At 35.9% G+C, this 18030-nt stretch overlaps 5 protein-coding genes across 5 annotated transcripts; 2 read left to right on the forward strand and 3 right to left on the reverse strand.

Annotated features, from left to right (window-relative positions):
- Positions 1 to 234: 234 nt before the first annotated feature.
- LOC116300192 (3-oxo-5-alpha-steroid 4-dehydrogenase 1) lies at positions 235 to 3297 on the reverse strand. The gene is made up of 4 exons (XM_031708999.2): positions 2976 to 3297; positions 2272 to 2540; positions 1505 to 1655; positions 235 to 621 (listed from the first exon to the last, which is right to left on the reverse strand). Exons 1-4 carry the CDS (start codon positions 3290 to 3292, stop codon positions 555 to 557), a joined length of 804 nt encoding a protein of 267 aa, XP_031564859.1. The 5' UTR covers positions 3293 to 3297; the 3' UTR covers positions 235 to 554.
- A 96-nt stretch (positions 3298 to 3393) lies between these two features.
- On the forward strand, positions 3394 to 10542 carry LOC116300203 (CDAN1-interacting nuclease 1). Its single transcript, XM_031709017.2, has 11 exons — positions 3394 to 3546; positions 4172 to 4217; positions 4710 to 4774; positions 4912 to 4972; positions 5491 to 5569; positions 5775 to 5854; positions 6035 to 6084; positions 6311 to 6378; positions 6987 to 7052; positions 7641 to 7746; positions 8552 to 10542. The coding sequence occupies exons 1-11, from the start codon at positions 3455 to 3457 to the stop codon at positions 8688 to 8690; spliced, it is 852 nt and encodes a 283-aa protein (XP_031564877.1). The 5' UTR covers positions 3394 to 3454; the 3' UTR covers positions 8691 to 10542.
- LOC116300204 (uncharacterized) lies at positions 9141 to 12032 on the reverse strand. Its single transcript, XM_031709018.2, has 2 exons — positions 11595 to 12032; positions 9141 to 10120 (listed from the first exon to the last, which is right to left on the reverse strand). The coding sequence occupies exons 1-2, from the start codon at positions 11734 to 11736 to the stop codon at positions 9825 to 9827; spliced, it is 438 nt and encodes a 145-aa protein (XP_031564878.2). The 5' UTR covers positions 11737 to 12032; the 3' UTR covers positions 9141 to 9824.
- A 1419-nt stretch (positions 12033 to 13451) lies between these two features.
- On the forward strand, positions 13452 to 15049 carry LOC116300200 (cytochrome c oxidase subunit 7A2-like, mitochondrial). The gene is made up of 3 exons (XM_031709012.1): positions 13452 to 13635; positions 13709 to 13819; positions 14579 to 15049. The coding sequence occupies exons 1-3, from the start codon at positions 13564 to 13566 to the stop codon at positions 14723 to 14725; spliced, it is 330 nt and encodes a 109-aa protein (XP_031564872.1). The 5' UTR covers positions 13452 to 13563; the 3' UTR covers positions 14726 to 15049.
- Positions 15050 to 15085: 36 nt separating this feature from the next.
- On the reverse strand, positions 15086 to 17997 carry LOC116300198 (uncharacterized). Its single transcript, XM_031709011.2, has 2 exons — positions 17948 to 17997; positions 15086 to 17095 (listed from the first exon to the last, which is right to left on the reverse strand). Exon 2 carries the CDS (start codon positions 17092 to 17094, stop codon positions 15868 to 15870), a length of 1227 nt encoding a protein of 408 aa, XP_031564871.1. The 5' UTR covers position 17095; positions 17948 to 17997; the 3' UTR covers positions 15086 to 15867.
- Positions 17998 to 18030: the final 33 nt, after the last annotated feature.

The following is an 18030-nucleotide window of genomic DNA, read 5'->3' on the forward strand; positions in this document are numbered from 1 at the left end:
TTCCTGTCAGAGCAATATTTGCCAGATTGAAAATAAATAACCTCTGGAATATCGCAGCCAAGTCACGGCAATTTTAAAATTGATTGATCAAGTTAAGTTCAACTCTCAGAAGTTTTACTTTAAAGTTAACATGTTCAATAATTTGCAGTGACTTGCCTGGATTCTCTCGCCATGAGATCTACAATGAAATTGCCTCTAAAGTTGGGCGACAAAACTGCTAGAATTGTAAACAGGTCTTTGCAAGTAGATTTATTGGTAAATTCTTTGCAAATACACTAACATAGAGTTCCTGTGTGAACTTAGGCAAAATAGGGGAGAAGGTTACTGTGCAATGTGCTCCACCATGGCTACCCATGGCATTTTACACCACTTCTCACTTTGTCTCTGACAACCATCCAAGTGATGGAACTAAATATCAGTGACATTCATTACAAAATCCTAATTGACATATATGAACAGAAATAAATTTGCTCTATTTAATGCTATTTTTTTAAAATCTTTTTTTAAAAATTAAGTTCATGACCTTGCTTCTCATCATAGTGTTAACAGAGTTCTCATAATAAAAATGGTATCAAGGCTTTACGTGTCTTAGGATAGTCTTCAAATTTCTCCAGGTAAAACCTGTAATAAAAATAAATATTACTGTTAGTCAAGTAGCTCAACCGGTTTCTATGAGCTGAGGAAAAGTTACCTGACATTCCTGAACTAGCAAATCACTATGTTTGTTATGGTGAGGTCCAAGCAAAAAACATTACATACATACTTTATTACCTCCCTTTACAGGGCTTTTCAGAAGCATTGACAAATACAACTTACAATATGATATAAAAGTTAAATATAAATGCTAATCTAAGTATAAATCTAAGATAAAATATAATATATATATACACCTGCCTTCAAAAAGGCCCGTGACAAGAAACACGTAAACCCCTTCTAAAACAGGTGAACACACAAGCTATACTATAATATATTATATATAATAGGAAAGATAAAATATATATCTAGATATGCAAATGCATTTTAAAGACCTAAACTATAAGAATCTTAAAATGAAAAAATTAAATTAAATTTTAAAAAAATTAAAAAATATATATATATATATGAATAAATAAAAAATTGTTCCAAAGGATCAAATACATAAGGGATCTTAAACCAGCCAGGGAAAATTGAAAAGTGCAACACATTCTAACAATGTTGTATGCTTAATTATTCCTCAATGAATATTACAATCAAACTAAGAAAACTTTGAACACCTAAAATATATCTGGAATGTTAAACATCGTGACTAATCACATGCGACAGTTAATTATAAATAAATTCATTTTTGCATGCAATTGGTCAGAATACAATGTTTAACATTGCAGAAATATTTTAGTGTTCAAGGTTTTCTTAGTTTGACTGTAAAAGAAAGAGTCAAGGTTGCACCATAAAAAAATTCTGTCTTGTCCTTTTGAACATTGTTAAATAATTCTGAAAATTGAGTAAAATGAATGAAATATTTTACCTGTGATGCTGGCATGCCCTTGGCCCAATATTGCAGAGAGTAAAAAATGCATAAGTAAACGCAGGATAACTCCAACAAGCTACAGCAAATCCACTCCATTCTAGAATTTCTGAGAAGAAGTTTGCTCCAGAAACATACTCAAATAAGCCACCTAAAAATCAAAACCAAATCCTGAAAAATCTACAAAGGCTTGTCTAACAAGGGCTGTGCTTTGGGCACATTTAAAAGTAGGACAAATTTGATTTTTTTAAATATAGTAGACTAGTATCTACAATATTGAGAGTTGGAAGATGAGACATGAATTCAAAATTTAATCAGATATATCAAAAAGAAGGCAATGCTTAACCTCCCTTGCTCCTTCCTCTCTGTGCACTAAGTCTTAAAAATTGTCTTCATGACAAGTTTTGGTGAACGTCAATCGATGTGTTTCCATGACGTTGGAAAACGAAGTTTCCAAGGGCATGTGTTTATTTAATGTTGAGGAAACACCTTGATTGATGTCTACAAAAAACCAACTTCGTGTCAAAAGCAAAATGTACATACCATTTAATGCATGATAGAAAGGGCTGCACATAAGCAGAAACAAGAGAAACCAGAAGAAATTATTATTTCTTGAGTTAAGAGCTCTAAGATGACACATGATCACAACTTTGGCATGTCCCATTATTCAGAAGTCATGGCTTTGAGACGTTGAACCTACAATTAGTTTGCAACCCCTTCGACTCCCCTCAACCATGCCTTCCCTAATGTCCAAGTACTGTACCTACCTCTTGGAATCTTATAACCAGTTTCACCTGGTTTTCTTAGATTCGTAAGAATGTTATCTGCCTGAATGTTCAACATCATTCCAGTGAAAAACAATAAAACACCAACTATGAATCTAGGATCAGTAAACCAAGATTGATTGTACTCTGCAAACATTGCCAAATGCCGACCTTGGACGTAACCATTTATTAGGGTGTATGTTAGTGCAAAAAACCATATGAGGAATGGTGTTGGCTTGCCGCCCTTGAGCTGAAACGAGTATATGAAGACCCTGAAGGAAAGAGAGAGATTTTCAAGAGATAATATTGAAAATAAGAAACAATTTTTCCTATAGAGGGTGGCTAGTTTAGACCTATCAGACCCTGCCCTAGGGTAAGACTTTGTGAGTTTCACTGGATGGCTGTGCACCCCTCCACCCATACCACCCCCTCGCCTAAGACATGCCTATTGGGTAAATCATCCCACCCTATCCAACCTGGCCCTTGCAAGTGAATGTCCAATGAAAAATAATATTTCCAAGAACAAAAAAAATTTAATATAAAAACATGTCTCCAGACTAGGTTGAAGCATGAGACTTTCCCTTTGAGTACTGTAAACACATAGGGACTATACCTCAACCTCCCCAGATATTGCGCAACATTGGAGCTATTTCTTTGTCCTTCCACTCGTTTCCTCCAGAGTATATATTATGAATCTTGGGTAATACCTTCGAAAATAATGTGAGACAAGCATACATATCAGAACAGTATTTGGCGTCAATCCAAGATTTCCGTCCTTGGCGTAAAGTAGGAATATCAAAGGTAAAGTGAACATAGGCAGTTCCTGAGAAAACCAGGCAATCCTTGGGTGTATTCCAAACCCCCACTTGGTTGTAGAATTAGAGCTAAAATACCGTCCGTACTCGGCATACATGAACTGTAACAACAAGGCGGATAAAAGACCAAAGAAATTTAAGAGTGTGCAGAGAAAAAAGATTATTTCTTGTTCGCTATAACTGCGGAAAAATCCTAGTACGTCCGCCATTTTGATGTGGCTCGTCACTGGGATGACGTTACGTTTTTCACGATACAAACACGTGATATTGTCACGCAAGGTAAGATGGTAATGCGCAAGTTCGTACAAAATGGAGGCAAGATTGAAATATTGGTGCGATGTTGTACTCCTCTATTATGAGTGAATTTCGTCATGAAGTTGGAAGTTTATAACCAGATTTTGTCTTTGATGCACAAATATGGCTCACGAGACTGTCTTAAGAGTATTGCTCTCCAATTTCCAGGGTAAAGTATTCCTACAAACTTATAAATTTCATCTAAATTTTTATTTATTTCTTTACTTACCTTGTAGAACTAGAATAGCTTCAAGTATACAATATTTGTTCATATTTTCTGTTTTTTAATCCAAAGATTTAACTATCGAAATTATTAAATAATAAAGAAACTTTTGGAATCAGGGTTTGTCTGGAGTAAACTATTTGACCAAGGGTAGATTGGAGGGGTCAGTTTTATTATACATCAAGGGGGGGGGGGGGGGGGGAAAGAATGTTAGTGGTTATGGATAATGTTAGTGCTTCCATAATATGGGTAGGAAGTGTATTGTTCACTGCTAACGCATCATCTTACTGGTTTGAGCATTGCGGACATCATTTGCTATATACAGCTACAAGGGTTTCTGGCCCACACGTGATGGTGCAAAACTTTTATTGAATGTAGTAGTAGTGTGTGAGACTGAAAAATGTCCCCAATTAGTGCAAAAGTGCCATGAACGACTATAGACATTTTAGAAATAAATATTTTTATTTTGAGCTGATCTTTTTCAATAGCTATCCCCAGGCCCTCCTGCTCTTGGAAATAGATGGCTCCAGCTTATGACTTTCTATATCTTAAGCTATATATCTCTACACAGGGTTACCTATAATACTTTGATCAGCATATACTCTCAGGATTACCAGGTTAGTTCTGTCTATAGGTATAGATTAGTACTATACTGTCAGTACATGCCAGATACCGAACTGTGTACTATACTGTCAGTATGTGCCAGATACCAAACTGTGTACTATACTGTCAGTATGTGCCAGATACCAAACTGTGTACTATGCTGTCAGTAAGTGCCAGATGCCAATACTGTGATCAGTAATCTTTTTGAGGGTTAGGGGAATTCCATTACATGTTCAATTATTTTGTAGTTATTTTTGTCATAAAGTGTTTGAATTTCCTGCTCTGATGGTATGGACAATGGATCATGTGTGGAGATAATGATTTCATTATAAAGCATGGATAACGATCATTTTGTGTTAGGGATGCCTTTTAGCACCTTCTTACATGAACCATTACTAACTTAAACAAGGATCTATATAGGGTGTGATCCAATCCCAAAACAATAGGTGCGATTGTAATTGGCATTTTCTGATAAAAATTAAAGAAAGGTATTCAATATTTTATAGAAAAAAACTCGCAAAAACCATCACAAGCACCACAAACCTGCAGTAATGGAGGAATATTATCAAAGGTACAAAAAGTTCCAATTATATATTTTAGATTATGCTTGATATATAACTGCAAACAGCAAAAAATTGCTTTCTATTTCTTTATTATTTGCTACTATATTTTGTTATTATTTGTTTGTTAATGGAAATTTGTTCGCAGGTATCTCGAAGGTGTTTCTGAAAACCTGAATGATCCTGTAATGCTAAGACTGGCAGAAGAGGTTAATACAACTAATATTTTATTCATTGCCGTTAATGATAATCGTTTTATTAAAAAGTTTATCAGTCATTCAGTCCTTCGAACAATCAACCAGTCATCCATCAATTATATAATATGTAGTTACATGCAAGTCATTTGGTTGGATAGATAGTCAGGTGGTTTCGTCAGTGAAGTATGGGTAATGTAAAGGTGAGAGTGCTTGCCTCTCACTAATTCAAGGTGATCCAGGTTCGATTCTTAAACTCAGTATCTTATGTGAGTAGAGTTGTTAGTTGGTACTCTGCTGATCTTTGAGGGTTTTTCTGCAATCAGTCAATCAGCCAGTTGTATAACCTCAATCAGTCAATCAGTCAGCCAGTCAATCAGATAATCAGTCAGTTGATTGCTCAGCCATTCGCTTGATTGGTCCACCTGTCACTCATTCAGTTATTTGTTCAGTCAGTTGTTCATTCAGCCAGTCATTCATTTTATTCAACTGTAATTGTGCCTTGTTTCACTGTTCAATGATTTCCATTCCAGGTTGATCTTTCCCACTCTTTGTTTGCAAGAATTGTACTTGAAAGATATCTAGCACATTCAAGTTACAATGGAGAAAATCGTAAGTACAAAGCTTTATGTTCCTTTAAGTTGACCATTTTAGTTTGTTGGTATCTATAAACTTAGACAGAGAAATGCATCTTTTGAACATATTAAACACATGTTCCATTTGTGGGCTTCCTGTGTCAGGAAGTTATGTTCCACAGGAACCCCATACGAATTATGTGGATGTGGGACTCTGAGATATCTTTCATTTTTTTCCTTAGCTCCCAAGGGTGTTGTGAGCCAAATAATAAAAGACCCATCAATTCTTACAGATAAAGTTCTGGCATACGAAATACAACAGGTAAAGATGAGTATTAATATTATGTACTGTTATAAGCTTCCTCCCGGGAGTCCAGGGGGAGGAACCCCAGATTATCACAATTGCAGCAAGGGAACCTATTGCAAGAGAGCCTTTTGCATGCTTCCAAATACTTTCACTTGATATGTAAATCATTATTCTATTATTCTATTCTTCAAATAGTGCATTTTGAATGATCCAAACTATGGTCCACTGGTTGATAATATCAAGAGGTATCCTTTGTTCATTATATATGGTGTCTCTAGCTCCTCGCTACTTGTGATTAGTGATTATCAATCAAGTATTATCATCAAATTTATTATTTTATATTATTGGTATAACTGATTATGTTTCTCTAGGCAATGCCAGGGATGGGGTAGTGGTAGCGCATTCGCCTCTAACCTCTGGGATCTTGCCTTCAACTGATTTTATTTTATAGTACCTTGACTTTTATTTAAGATCAGTTGGCTATGAATATGAACTTATTTTGAAGGAAAAGCTACATAATAGAAACATTTCATTCATTGGTGAGTAGCTGTATCGTACGTGATAATACAGATTATTTTTTTCCAGTACGGTATCCTAAAAGATCGTGCGTTCTGATTGGCTGTTTGAGCGGGCGGTATTTTGTAAGTATTTGCTCGCTCGCTTGGTCTGGTTTCCCTTGTCGCTAAATGACAACACGAAATGATTACAAAAACACGTAAAAAAATATGGGGGAAAAATAAGTTATTTACTGTCCTACAGTCAGGTCTGGATAGGAAAAAACTGTGCCCTCGGTCTTGGAAACGGACCTCAGCCTAACGGCATCGTATATTCAAGACCTCGGGTATAGTTTTTCCCTATCCGGACCGACTATAAAACGGTAAATAACATATATTTCTCCTTCCTTCCCCCACCCCCTCATTTTCCATCTTCCTGCCCTGCCCATCATGAACCTGAGATAGCCTCTTTACTTTGGGTGCAATTTTTTTACCCCCATTTTAGGCCAGATATTATTCCCTAGAGTATCATTTCTTTGTTTAACAGTTGCACAAAAGGAGAGACATGACACATGGTCTGAAATGAGAAAATATTACCCCCAAGTTTAAAAGGTTTATTACACAACTAAGAACTGCATAATGTCTCTTTACAGGTGAAGAAGAAATGAGAGCTAAAGGTTATGACAAAACTCCAGATTTTAAACTCGAAATACCAATTGGTAAGCAAACCTAGTGAAGTTCTGAATCTTAGTAGTGTTTTGTTTCGTAATTGTTTTCTGAGGTTAATTGACGATTATTCGCCAAAGACGAGGTGAATATCTGGGAATATTTACAAAGCCGCGAGTCTTCCAGCAGCGAGGTAAATATTCCCCGATATTCACTGAGCATGATTATCTTCTCAGAATCACTGGCCGCTCCACCATATATATTCAAGTCTAAAATGAAACTATATAAATATAAAGCCCTGGCTAAACGAGGAAGCATGTTTACCGCGCGCATGTTGTCCCGATGTTTCTCAGTTTAGCCTGTTGCCAAACATTGCTGCGTGCAATAAATTTTACTTCCAAGACGCAAAAAATGTTTCTGCTGTGCGGCACGAACATTTCATGCTTTAAAGACGCATGGAAACAATGTTTCCCGATGTTTTCTGACAGTTTTACCACCTTTGGAAATATTTAGGGAAACATGTTTCCTCGTTTATCCAGGGCTTGTTCCTTGATCGCACAATATTTAGAAGTTAACTTTGCAGATGGAAGAAAACTGTAAAAACCCATTTTCCAATGTGTCAGTTATTTTGATTCTTTCAGCTGTGGATGGGTATGTTGTGAACTGGATTGAGAGCAAAGCATCGTTTGGTGATGAGTATAGTCACCAGAATTACTTGAGGGACCAGTTTTGGAGCTATTGGAACAGGTAAAAAAACCTTCAAAACCTCTTTAAATTCTATCATATTTAAGTTAAAGTTTTCATAAAGATTGCGCTTTTGTGGCTTGCAGTTTGACATTTGACAGATTTTAAAAGACAATGACGTTTTTCTTTGCTTTTTTTTTTTTTTTTTTTTTTGGACGCTTTTTTATCTTTTCCCTGCATTTCACTATAGCTTCACATTTTGCAAACGTTCTCACCAAAGACGAGTATTCTTTTTTCTATCTAACGATTAAAGATTTTTTCGATTCTTTTTGCTGAGGCTTAAAAATTTTGTGCCTGTCAACTGCATGACGTTTCACCTTTGTCGTAAACGAGATGCTTGAACTCTCTTTTCATGAAGGCTGTCAGATGCGCAAGGCAGTTGCGCAACAGCGACGCTGTAACGTTTATCGTCTACAAGCGCAAAACGTTCTCACCAACTTCCTTCCTTTCGCATAGATCAAGATATAGTTCTCTATTGTTACTACCATTATCGTTGAAGTGCAGCCCTCCGGGTTTGATATCTTGTTTGCCGACTAGCATTTCAACGACCGTTAATCGAAGATGAACTGAAATTTAAAACAACCTCAATGTTTTGAGGGAGATATTGAGCTGAATTAAAGACTTTAAAGGATTAGAGGTTCAAAATCTTTAACTCAGTCTAAAATCTATCCCAAGATATTGTGTGTTTTTTATTGCAGTAATTTGATTGATGGTCGTTGAAATGCGAGTCGGCGAACAAAACATCAAACTTCGCGGGTCGCTCTTTTATGATAATGGCAATAACATTACAATTTCACATTATTCTCAGATTTGGTCCAGGCTTGGTGATTTATTGGTTTGGTTTCATCGATGAATTGGACTGTAATCGAGATCGTGGGATTATTATCAAGGATTCGTTCCCCACAGATATTGTCTTACTTGACGATTTACTGCAGGAGAAAACTTGAATGTTGATTTTTCGCACGCCCATCCAAACCCACCTAGACAGGCGCATGCGCAACAAGTCAAGAAAAGCAAATCCAAGCCTATCAAGTGAGCACGACTACACTTCATTAATGGTCGAATTTCATATCCACGAGTTATAAAGAACTGCGTAAGTTTGTAAACAACAGTGTCTACCCTGCGGTTCAAAAGGATTTGGTGGTAAAAAGAAAAATTACTGGATTACTAATTACTAGAGTCAAAATTTCTAAACGGACTCTGCAGTAGCAGAAAGACTGAAACCCGACGTATAATCAGGTGCGTTATGATCACTTATCGATTTCTGGACGAACGACGAGGATGTTTCTTCGTGAATCGCGCAATAATCCTCGATTCAGATTGATGGAATAAAATTTCATTTGTATCCATCGCAACTAATAAAATGAACAACAGAAAATAGAAAGATTCATATGCAAAAACAAATATATTTTCATTTACTTATTCTAAAGAGGTTTACTATAAAAGTCCATATTAATTGATATTACTTTTATAACAGGGGAAAAACTCTAATTTCTTAAATATAGTTGAGAAAAGTATAATTTTCTAACTAACAATAAATAGAGTTGGCTGGCACTTTATCGAAGATGGCACAACACATCTTCAGTGGTGGAACGCAATCAAAAACTGTCTTTTCTATTTATAGTGTATGTACTGGGATTCCTTTTTGCCATTTACTGTATCTGGCTAGTGTAAACTTCCCATTTCATATCTTCGAAGGGACCGCTTCGACGATACGGCGGCCATCTTGCCAGGGGTAAAACTAAAAACAGATGACGAAAAATATATAAAGCTTCGTGTGTTTGTCATTCTTTTATGGGTAAAGGTGATCGATGTGCCGTCTTAATTCATCTTTTACCGTATTCTCTTGTGGTGAGCTTTTACTGTAACAAAGTTCTGTGTGCCCCCTGAACGCCCCGTATTGCCTTGCAATCCAAGATAGCCACCGTATCGTCGAATTAGTCCACTGTCAAAATCATATTCAAGCCCGGCTTCCTCGCTTTTTGTGCCGGTAAGATATACTAAGCTATGTGTCTAAACACCTCACGTGCCGGTGAAGTTTTTTAGTCTTTTTACATGCATGTACCAATTTAATGAGCATTTCAAAAATTATCCACATTTCCTTTTCGTCGTCGTCCTCGCTTCGATTTCGTCTTTCCAGAATTCAATATTCCCGGACTAGGAATTTTCTGCGCAACTCTTGCCTCATAGTGAGGAAACTTCTCGCTTAGTCTCTTAAGTAAAGGGATGTATGTAATTTCTTGTTGTGGACTTGACTCGTTTGGATCAGTGGAGGGGATTGAAATCACTCTCTTCTCTACTAGTATGTATTCGCCCTTGATGGTCAGGTACTTTGATGCGTCGTCTTTCTTGTGGTCTGTCAGCTCTAGAACAAGACCTGAAAAATTCGATCAAACCAAACATCAATTTTATCGAACTTCTTGCATGAAACAAACTCTGGGCTGATCCGAGAGTCAGGGCACGGCTTACCCTCGCACTGATAAACCCCTGAAACAATCTATGGGCTGATCTGAAAGTCAGGGCACGGCTTACAATCACTGATAAAACCCTGAAACAATCTCTGGGCTGATCTGAGCCCAAACCAACTTCTTGGCTTATCAAAGTCACGACTAAAAATATGGTTCAATAGGCATTAGCATGCAAGCATACTAGTCTAATCTTCCAAAAGAATAAGAATGACAAACTAGGAATGCATGTATTGTCATATACTATAACACTACTATATATTAATAAGATTACTACTACTTTACTATATAACTCTTTAGTATTATTTCATGAATTAAAGTAATTTGAAAGCAATCGAGTGTGTAACTGGCTTTTCTTAGTGTTTCAATAAGCCTTCCCTTTATTTATATGTTTTATGCTAATGGTTACTAAAAAAGGCGCTACTAAAGCGACAAGACTGGTCTTATCGGTCTCGTAAATCTTGCTCTGTTCACATCTTTCGTTATGTAAAAAAGAAAGAAAGAATATTCAATAAAAGGTCGTACGGCAAGAATACAAAAGAAAGAAAAGAAAGGCGTTAAAAATACCAGTCCATGCAGGTGCAATTTAAAATGTCAACGCAAACTTCTGAATAATTAAGTTTTTCCCCAATAGGTTTATCCATACTTAATAGAGTTTTATCTGACTAATAAGTTTGGAACAATTGCTTGAAAGTGCGCATTTCATCAAACTACCTGCCCTAAGTGTTTTTCTTTCATTTCCGAAACGCTTTATCTTCTTATTTGTTTTGTGCAGTGCTTTTCAGAATATTACATATTAGTTTTAAAAGCCTTGGTGATTCCGATAAATTGGAATAGTAGTTAATTCAGTATAACAAAGAAATAATCAATTACTTCAAGACATCTTTCTTGAGCTCGACTCCTTCCTTTTATTTTATTTCAGAATTAGAATTTAATTTGCACTGAAGTGGTTGCCAAGAATTAGAAGCGAGCAGTACTTCATTCAGATGAAGTCGAATAAAAGTGAAACACAGCCTTTGAACCTTCATTGACCCATCGCAGGATACAGTATGTTGATCAAAACTGCGCTTAAAACAGTGACGAAGATTCCTCAATAATTTGTAGAAAAGATGTTGCTTTAACGCGCTTGTACCGAGTAAATAGAAAATAAGTGCTGCTTTTTGACCCATGATAAGAGAAACAAATGCATTGCGTTGCTAGGAAATCCAGAATTTAGCCCAAATTTTGCTGGTTATTTTGTAAACATCACATGCATTAGCGCGGACAAAGTTTTCCGTTCCGTACTCGAAGAATGAAATATATAGAGAACTTAGCTTTTATACCTTTAAAGGAAAGAACTAAAAGAATTAAATACAACGAGTATTGTTTTTTCTTTAATGATCTTACCTGTTTCGTCGGTCAAGTCAAGCTCTTTATTCATCTCTCCAAAACCACATCTTTCCTTGATATTATCAAGTAAATTGATAACACTACAGCTAGGATTGCAGAGCAACGACTGGTAGTCACCATACAACACTGTTATAAACATCTTCACATTCTGTTTTTGACCTGCGATCAACTCCGTGGGCCTCAGTGCCAACTTGTTTTGGCTTAAAGACGAGACGCCGATTTCGTCGTCAAAATAAAGTAAAAGAAATATCAAAGATATGTAGTTACCAGCGTAACCTCCTCACCAGCCTAATAATATATAAAGCAGTCAATTGGCCAAAGTAAAAAACAATGACAATCAATAAAGATAATCCCCAATTGTGCAGGGTATAACAAGCGAATCGGTATTAAGTTTTCAAGAGAGAAATTCAAGACCTCCAGAGGTGCCTTGTGCTTGGATTTCTGTCTGGACTGAGGTGAATGCCATTTGATACGGGTTGATATATAAAATTTCTAAGATTTACATTTATTGAGCATTTATCCATTGGTAAACAAAGTCAGTTAATTTGAAATTCTTACCAGATTATTGTCTAAAGACTGAATGAGCATTTCACGAGATGAGCAGCTGGTCGAAAAACATATATCTAGGAAAAGCAACAGAAAAAAAAAAAAAAAGAGAAGAAAAGAAAGAAATATTCTTTCTCTAAGAATAATCGCAAAACCGTAACTACTACAAGATGGTATTCATATGTTGTCATCCTTTTTAACTTATTGAAATTATTTTGCAAAAATAAATATTGACTCTGAGTCTAAGCATTTGTCAAAGCCGTAATTTTTCTGTTCAGATCATACGGTATTCATGCGCTAAGACTATTGTTTCATTTTCGGCTAAAGAGATTTAGTCACCTCATTTGCTTTTCATTATCATTTCCTTTAATTAAAAAGAAAGCCTGAAAACTCAAGCTGCATGTTTTTTTTATTTTTTATTTAATTTATTGAAATAATTAGTGATACATATAGAATAGCTATGACTATTTCGAAGTGTACATGTGCAAAGTAAAAAAAATACATGAATATAGATATATTATAGATATACTGATATATTTATATAACTAGGAATACATTCAAGCTCAAGCCTATTTTAATCATTCGAAATTGCTGGGAAGTTTCGTCGACTGGAAGTCGACTTAAGAGAAAATACACCGAAAGCAAATTTTTTTTTTTTTTTTTTTGCCACATTATTTTTCTTGCATGCATTTTGCAGAGGTTTCTTGGAAATAACTATGTGAACAGTATTGCGGTTGCATCTCACAGCACTTGTAAAAAAATAGCGAGATATTAAGTCAGTTACTCATTGCATGTCGATATATGACGATTATTTATGGCGGGAAATTTGCGCACAATTGGGCTTGTAGGGTCCAGTAAGGTTAAGCTTTGTTATCGAGTAATAGGGAGTGCTAGGGGCCGTACCAGGTTTGCAAGGTCTCTGCAAAGTAAAATCATTTCCACTGGTCTCTGAGGGGAGAAGGAATACTTTTGATACCCACAATCTAAGGGACCGTTTATTATTTTTTTGCGGGCATGTCGAGGGGGGCTGTTGGGCTAGAGGGGTCGTGTAAAAATAGTGCGTTTTAGGGGGCACCGTCGGGGGCACCTCAAAAATAATTAGCGAAATAAAAAATTAATTTTAAAATATCCTGTTATATTAGGGGGCCACGTAAATAAAATCAGGTTGGGAAGGGTCCGTGATGCATTTTTTGCTTAAAATTCACAAAATCCCACCAGCTCCCCAATAAAAATGAACGGTACTATCCTTTTTTCACTATCATCATGGGTACCCTGTGTATTTACCCATGCAGCATTGCTGTCGTGTGATTGGCCGCCATTTTGTTTCGTCTGACCGGTTTTTTGTGTACTTCTTCTCCTTCTTCTTAGTTTTTTCTCCTGCTTTTGCTCTTGTATTCGAAAATAGTTAGACTATTTTACAATGTTTTATAAGCACAACTCATTTAGTGGCAGAGTAGCCGCCTCAGAGGCTCAAGCAACCTACCATCCAGAAGTAAGTTTGTCCTTGTTTAGTACAGTATAGGAGTTGTAGTTGATCACTGATTTTTACCTTGATATTTTACTAGGGTTTCAACACTTTAAAGCCCACAAGTGCTACCCAAGTATCACAGCCTGCCTCTGCAGCCACCAGCGAAAGTATTTTAAATCAAATTGTGAAATTTCAGAGGATTTTTCAGGTGAGGAATATTTACCTGGAAAACGCTTTTAATCCTATGTGAGATTCATGCTACAGAGCAAATATTTAAGCGAACATTGGACATAATAAGAAAACGAAAGGTTTTTAATGTAACCGAGGAGGGTATTTTTCTAAATTATTTTGAATAGGCTACATTAGGCTGAAATTTCCTACCTCCAACTTACCCTCATGGTCAACTGCCCCCTACCCCTCCCCTGAAATGTCCTCACTCTACACAATAAATTGGAAAATAAGAGTGAATATGAGTGGTTGCCTTATCTCAAGGGTCTGGAACGGTATTCGCAGGAGCCCAAAACCAGATATAAAATATAGTGCAGGATTCGATCGGGAAACTAGAAAAAATCTTACGTGATTCAGGATATATCAGCCATGACTTGGGAATTGCCGAATTTAACATTTGGGATGCGGGATTTTGCTTTCTGATTTTCGAGGAAAACGTGAAAAAAAATTTAAATAAATAAAGTTAAAAGTCAAACACCTTTGAATATATTGAATGTGGATTTCAGTTACAATTAATGTTGCATGACACAGGATTTGGGGACAAAATACTGTGTGATTTGGGATCTAGACTTCCCCTTCCAGACCCTGTATCTTGGAGAAAATCTTTATTTTCAAAAGACATTATGTTGTGAGAATGTAACAAGCTATTTTTAATGTATCCATACTGCATTACACCTTCCAATACTACTATTGCTGTTTGATCCTGTTGGAAATGACTTTTAAATTGGTTTATTTTAAGAGAGGAGATGCACCCATTCACCTGAAGAAAGGAGCTAAAGACCTGCAAACATACAGAGGAGCCATGGCTTTGTCTCTCGCTGGACTTGCCTTGACGTTTTTTGCAATAGGACAAATGGCAACGGGAACAATGAAAAAGAAAAAATAAGAAATTTTTTTAACTTCCTATTAATCTTGCAACTCAGTCAATCCAGGCATTTGTTTTTGCTTCTGTAACAAAACTTAGATTGACTAGAGTCAAAATGTCTAATTTTGGATTATTATTTTATCTGTGGTGATGATGAAAATATATTTAAATTAACATAACTTGAACATTTGCTAATTTTTGCTGAGACGTATCAGGTGTTTTTGCAATAAAAACATTTGAAAGCTGCATGGAAAAAATGATATTTGCAAAATTTCAAAAGGCTTTATGTTATATTAAACTGCATTACATCTGTTATTGTACACAAATAAACTAAATTGTACAGTTTTCTGACTGCAGTCATTTATTCAAGAGATAAAAATATTGAATGTTATATTGGTTATATTTTCAAGTTCACATTTCAATTATACATTTTTTACCCAATTTAAAAAAGTTTGGAATACAAAATTAATAGTTGCTGGTATAATATAATATAATACATTTAGAGTGCCATTATATCTGTGAAACGAAAACAAAGATGCTATTTTGCTGTTATTTTGTACTAAATAGTGGATGATTACTAGAGCAGAATGTTATAGAGCAGCAAATACCACTACAGTCTTTGTTTGGTTCAAGCCTGAGTGAATTCTTAGCTATTTGACAACTAAATATTTTCAAGTGCTACATAGCTAGTAATCCTTTCACAGATATATGGCATGCACTCTATTTAAACAGATTTCAATTTCAAAGATTATTGCACACCAGCAAACACCTATTTAGGCATTAATTACGAAAGACAGTCTTATAACTGTTGTAACTATCTTTTTCTTCAAAAACTTCTAAACAATCTATTACTGTCCAAGTTTTATATGTTTACTATAAGAATCCTTTTCATAGTTTCTTCCATTAGTTATTATGGTTAAATACATTCTTTTTACAACTCAATTTGCTAAAAGATATTGAGTGGGTCACTACCCCCTTATCTTGCAGTTGCATGCAAAAAATTAACACAAAAAGGAAAAAGAGGACTTCATTATATATTAACAAGCATTTCAATGCCAGCCAACACATTTTACCATTGATAGAAAACCCTGTAAGATATTTGGTTTTATATTTAATGTCATTTCTCCTGTAGTTGACATTATGAGCTGAGTCATCTGGCATTACTACTTATAGTTCAATAGATCATCGATTGCCATTCTTATCTTTCTTACAGCTTCACTGAGAATTTCCTCAGAGTAATAGGAAAAGCTTAGCCTCAAACAATTTGGGAAATTCCCAACACAAGAGCACAAAGTACCAGGTCGAAATAACACCCTATACTTCTCCTTACAAATGGTGAAAAGGTCATTTGTATTGATGTTTTCTGGCAAAATGACCCACACAAAATAACCACCCTTTGGCCTTAGGTATTGAGCCATTGGTAGGAATTTATCAATAGCATCACACAAAGCATTCTTTCGTGATTGATACACTTCTCGTACTTCTACTACAAGTTTGGAAATTAATCCCAGTTTAAGTGCTTCACGGATCACACATGAAGTGTAATGATTGAAGCAGCCTCCACTGAGAACATATCCAGAAGATTCTAATATGGTAAGAAGGTGTGGCGGGGCTTCTACCCACCCCAGTCGAAGCCCAGGACCCAAAGTCTTGGAAAATGTACAGTTAGACACTACATTCCCTTGATAATCTGCATCAGCTTCATTATCATATGCAAACAATCTTTTGGGGGGTGGAGTTACTAATGGCGGTCTCTCGTCAATAAAGGATAATGTATTGTACACATCATCACAGATGGCTATAGCCTTGTGCTTGCGCAGAACCTTGATGAGCTTCTTACTCTTTTCTTCACTAAGAATCGTTCCTTTGGGGTTATTAAAAGTTGGAACAAGATATACCAAGGCAGAATATGGCTTGTTTGATGTCAATGTCTTGCCAGCTACATGTTCAGTCAGAATTTTATCCACTTCATCTACATTTATCCCATCCTCATCAGTAGAAACGGCCATGGGTTTTAAACCTATGTCCTTTACTAACACAGTTATTGCTATGAAATAGGTTGGGTCTTCAAAAAGAGCCAGGTCACCTGGATCAAATAAAGACTTAGAGAGGAACTTCAACCCTTGTGTAGCTCCAGCATTGATCATCAGGTTTTCACTCTTGACTTCATCTTGATACTCGTCACTCAGGAATTTAGCAAGTTCTTTGAGCATTTCAGAATCACCACGTCTTGGTCCATACTGAAGACAGTCAACATCGCCAGATTCAAGGAGAGCCTTGGTACCTTGCAACATAACATCTGCAGTTTTCTTTAGCAAAGATTTGTCAGGTGCTCCAACACCAAGGCCAACAAGTCCTTGTTCATCAATATGGCTAAATAAGTGAGCCATGCTGCAATATAACCAAACATATATTTATATGATATTATATTTGCAAGCATTCACAATTTAACCTTAAACAATAATTGCAAAACAGTCACATTTATCTATATGATATATTTTTTAATTAGATATTTAGGGTGCTCATAGGAACTGCAAAGAGGAAGTAGTTTGGGGCACTTATTATGTAGTGGGCTATGCAGCCCTTGCTGCTGATAAAATGCACTATATATTGCATTTCAAATTTGTAATGTAACCCAGACAGCTTTCAGCCTTCAGCATATCTATATTGTACTTCAGTCCATGTAAACAAATCCAGAATAAAGCATTTCATATTTTCCCTTGTGTTATGGAATCCAGCCATTAATTCTCAATAATTTTATTAATAAATTATTGATTAATAAAAGCCCCAAACTCCAAATAGTACTGTTACAGAAATCTATAACTCTAACTGCATTTTCCAAAGTGTGCTGATGCACAAACCACATTGAATTTGATATTGTTCTGGAAATGATTTTATTCCCTTCAGCTAAAACATCTTATTACCAGTAATTCTCATTTGAGTCAAAGAGCAAGATTTACGAACGCATTTTTGCCCGATCAAACCGGTAAGGTGCTTATCGTTTCTATCTGCAGATGTAGATTGAGCTACCCTGCTAGCAGAGTCTCCTTTTACCTCCTTCTCTCGCCCGTAGAGGAATTGAAAGACTTTGAGCAGTCTACGACCTTGGAAACATCTGCACATACGCCCAGAAAACGACCCACAAGTAATAAACAATATCAATAAAAGAAACTAAATGCCCTTTAAATTAGCTGAAAACATATTATTTTGTTATAAAGGGGTTATGATATGAGAAAAACTTACTTTCTTTGTAGTATCTCAAGTGATCATGAGTGGGGAAAAGTATGGACCGGAAGAAAGGAATCATGGGAAAATAAACTTGGCTG

This window comes from Actinia tenebrosa, unplaced genomic scaffold, assembly GCF_029948245.1.
Source record: "Actinia tenebrosa isolate PJP-AT-01 unplaced genomic scaffold, QUT_ActTen_1.0 PGA_scaffold8__29_contigs__length_14323225, whole genome shotgun sequence".
NCBI lineage: Eukaryota > Metazoa > Cnidaria > Anthozoa > Actiniaria > Actiniidae > Actinia > Actinia tenebrosa.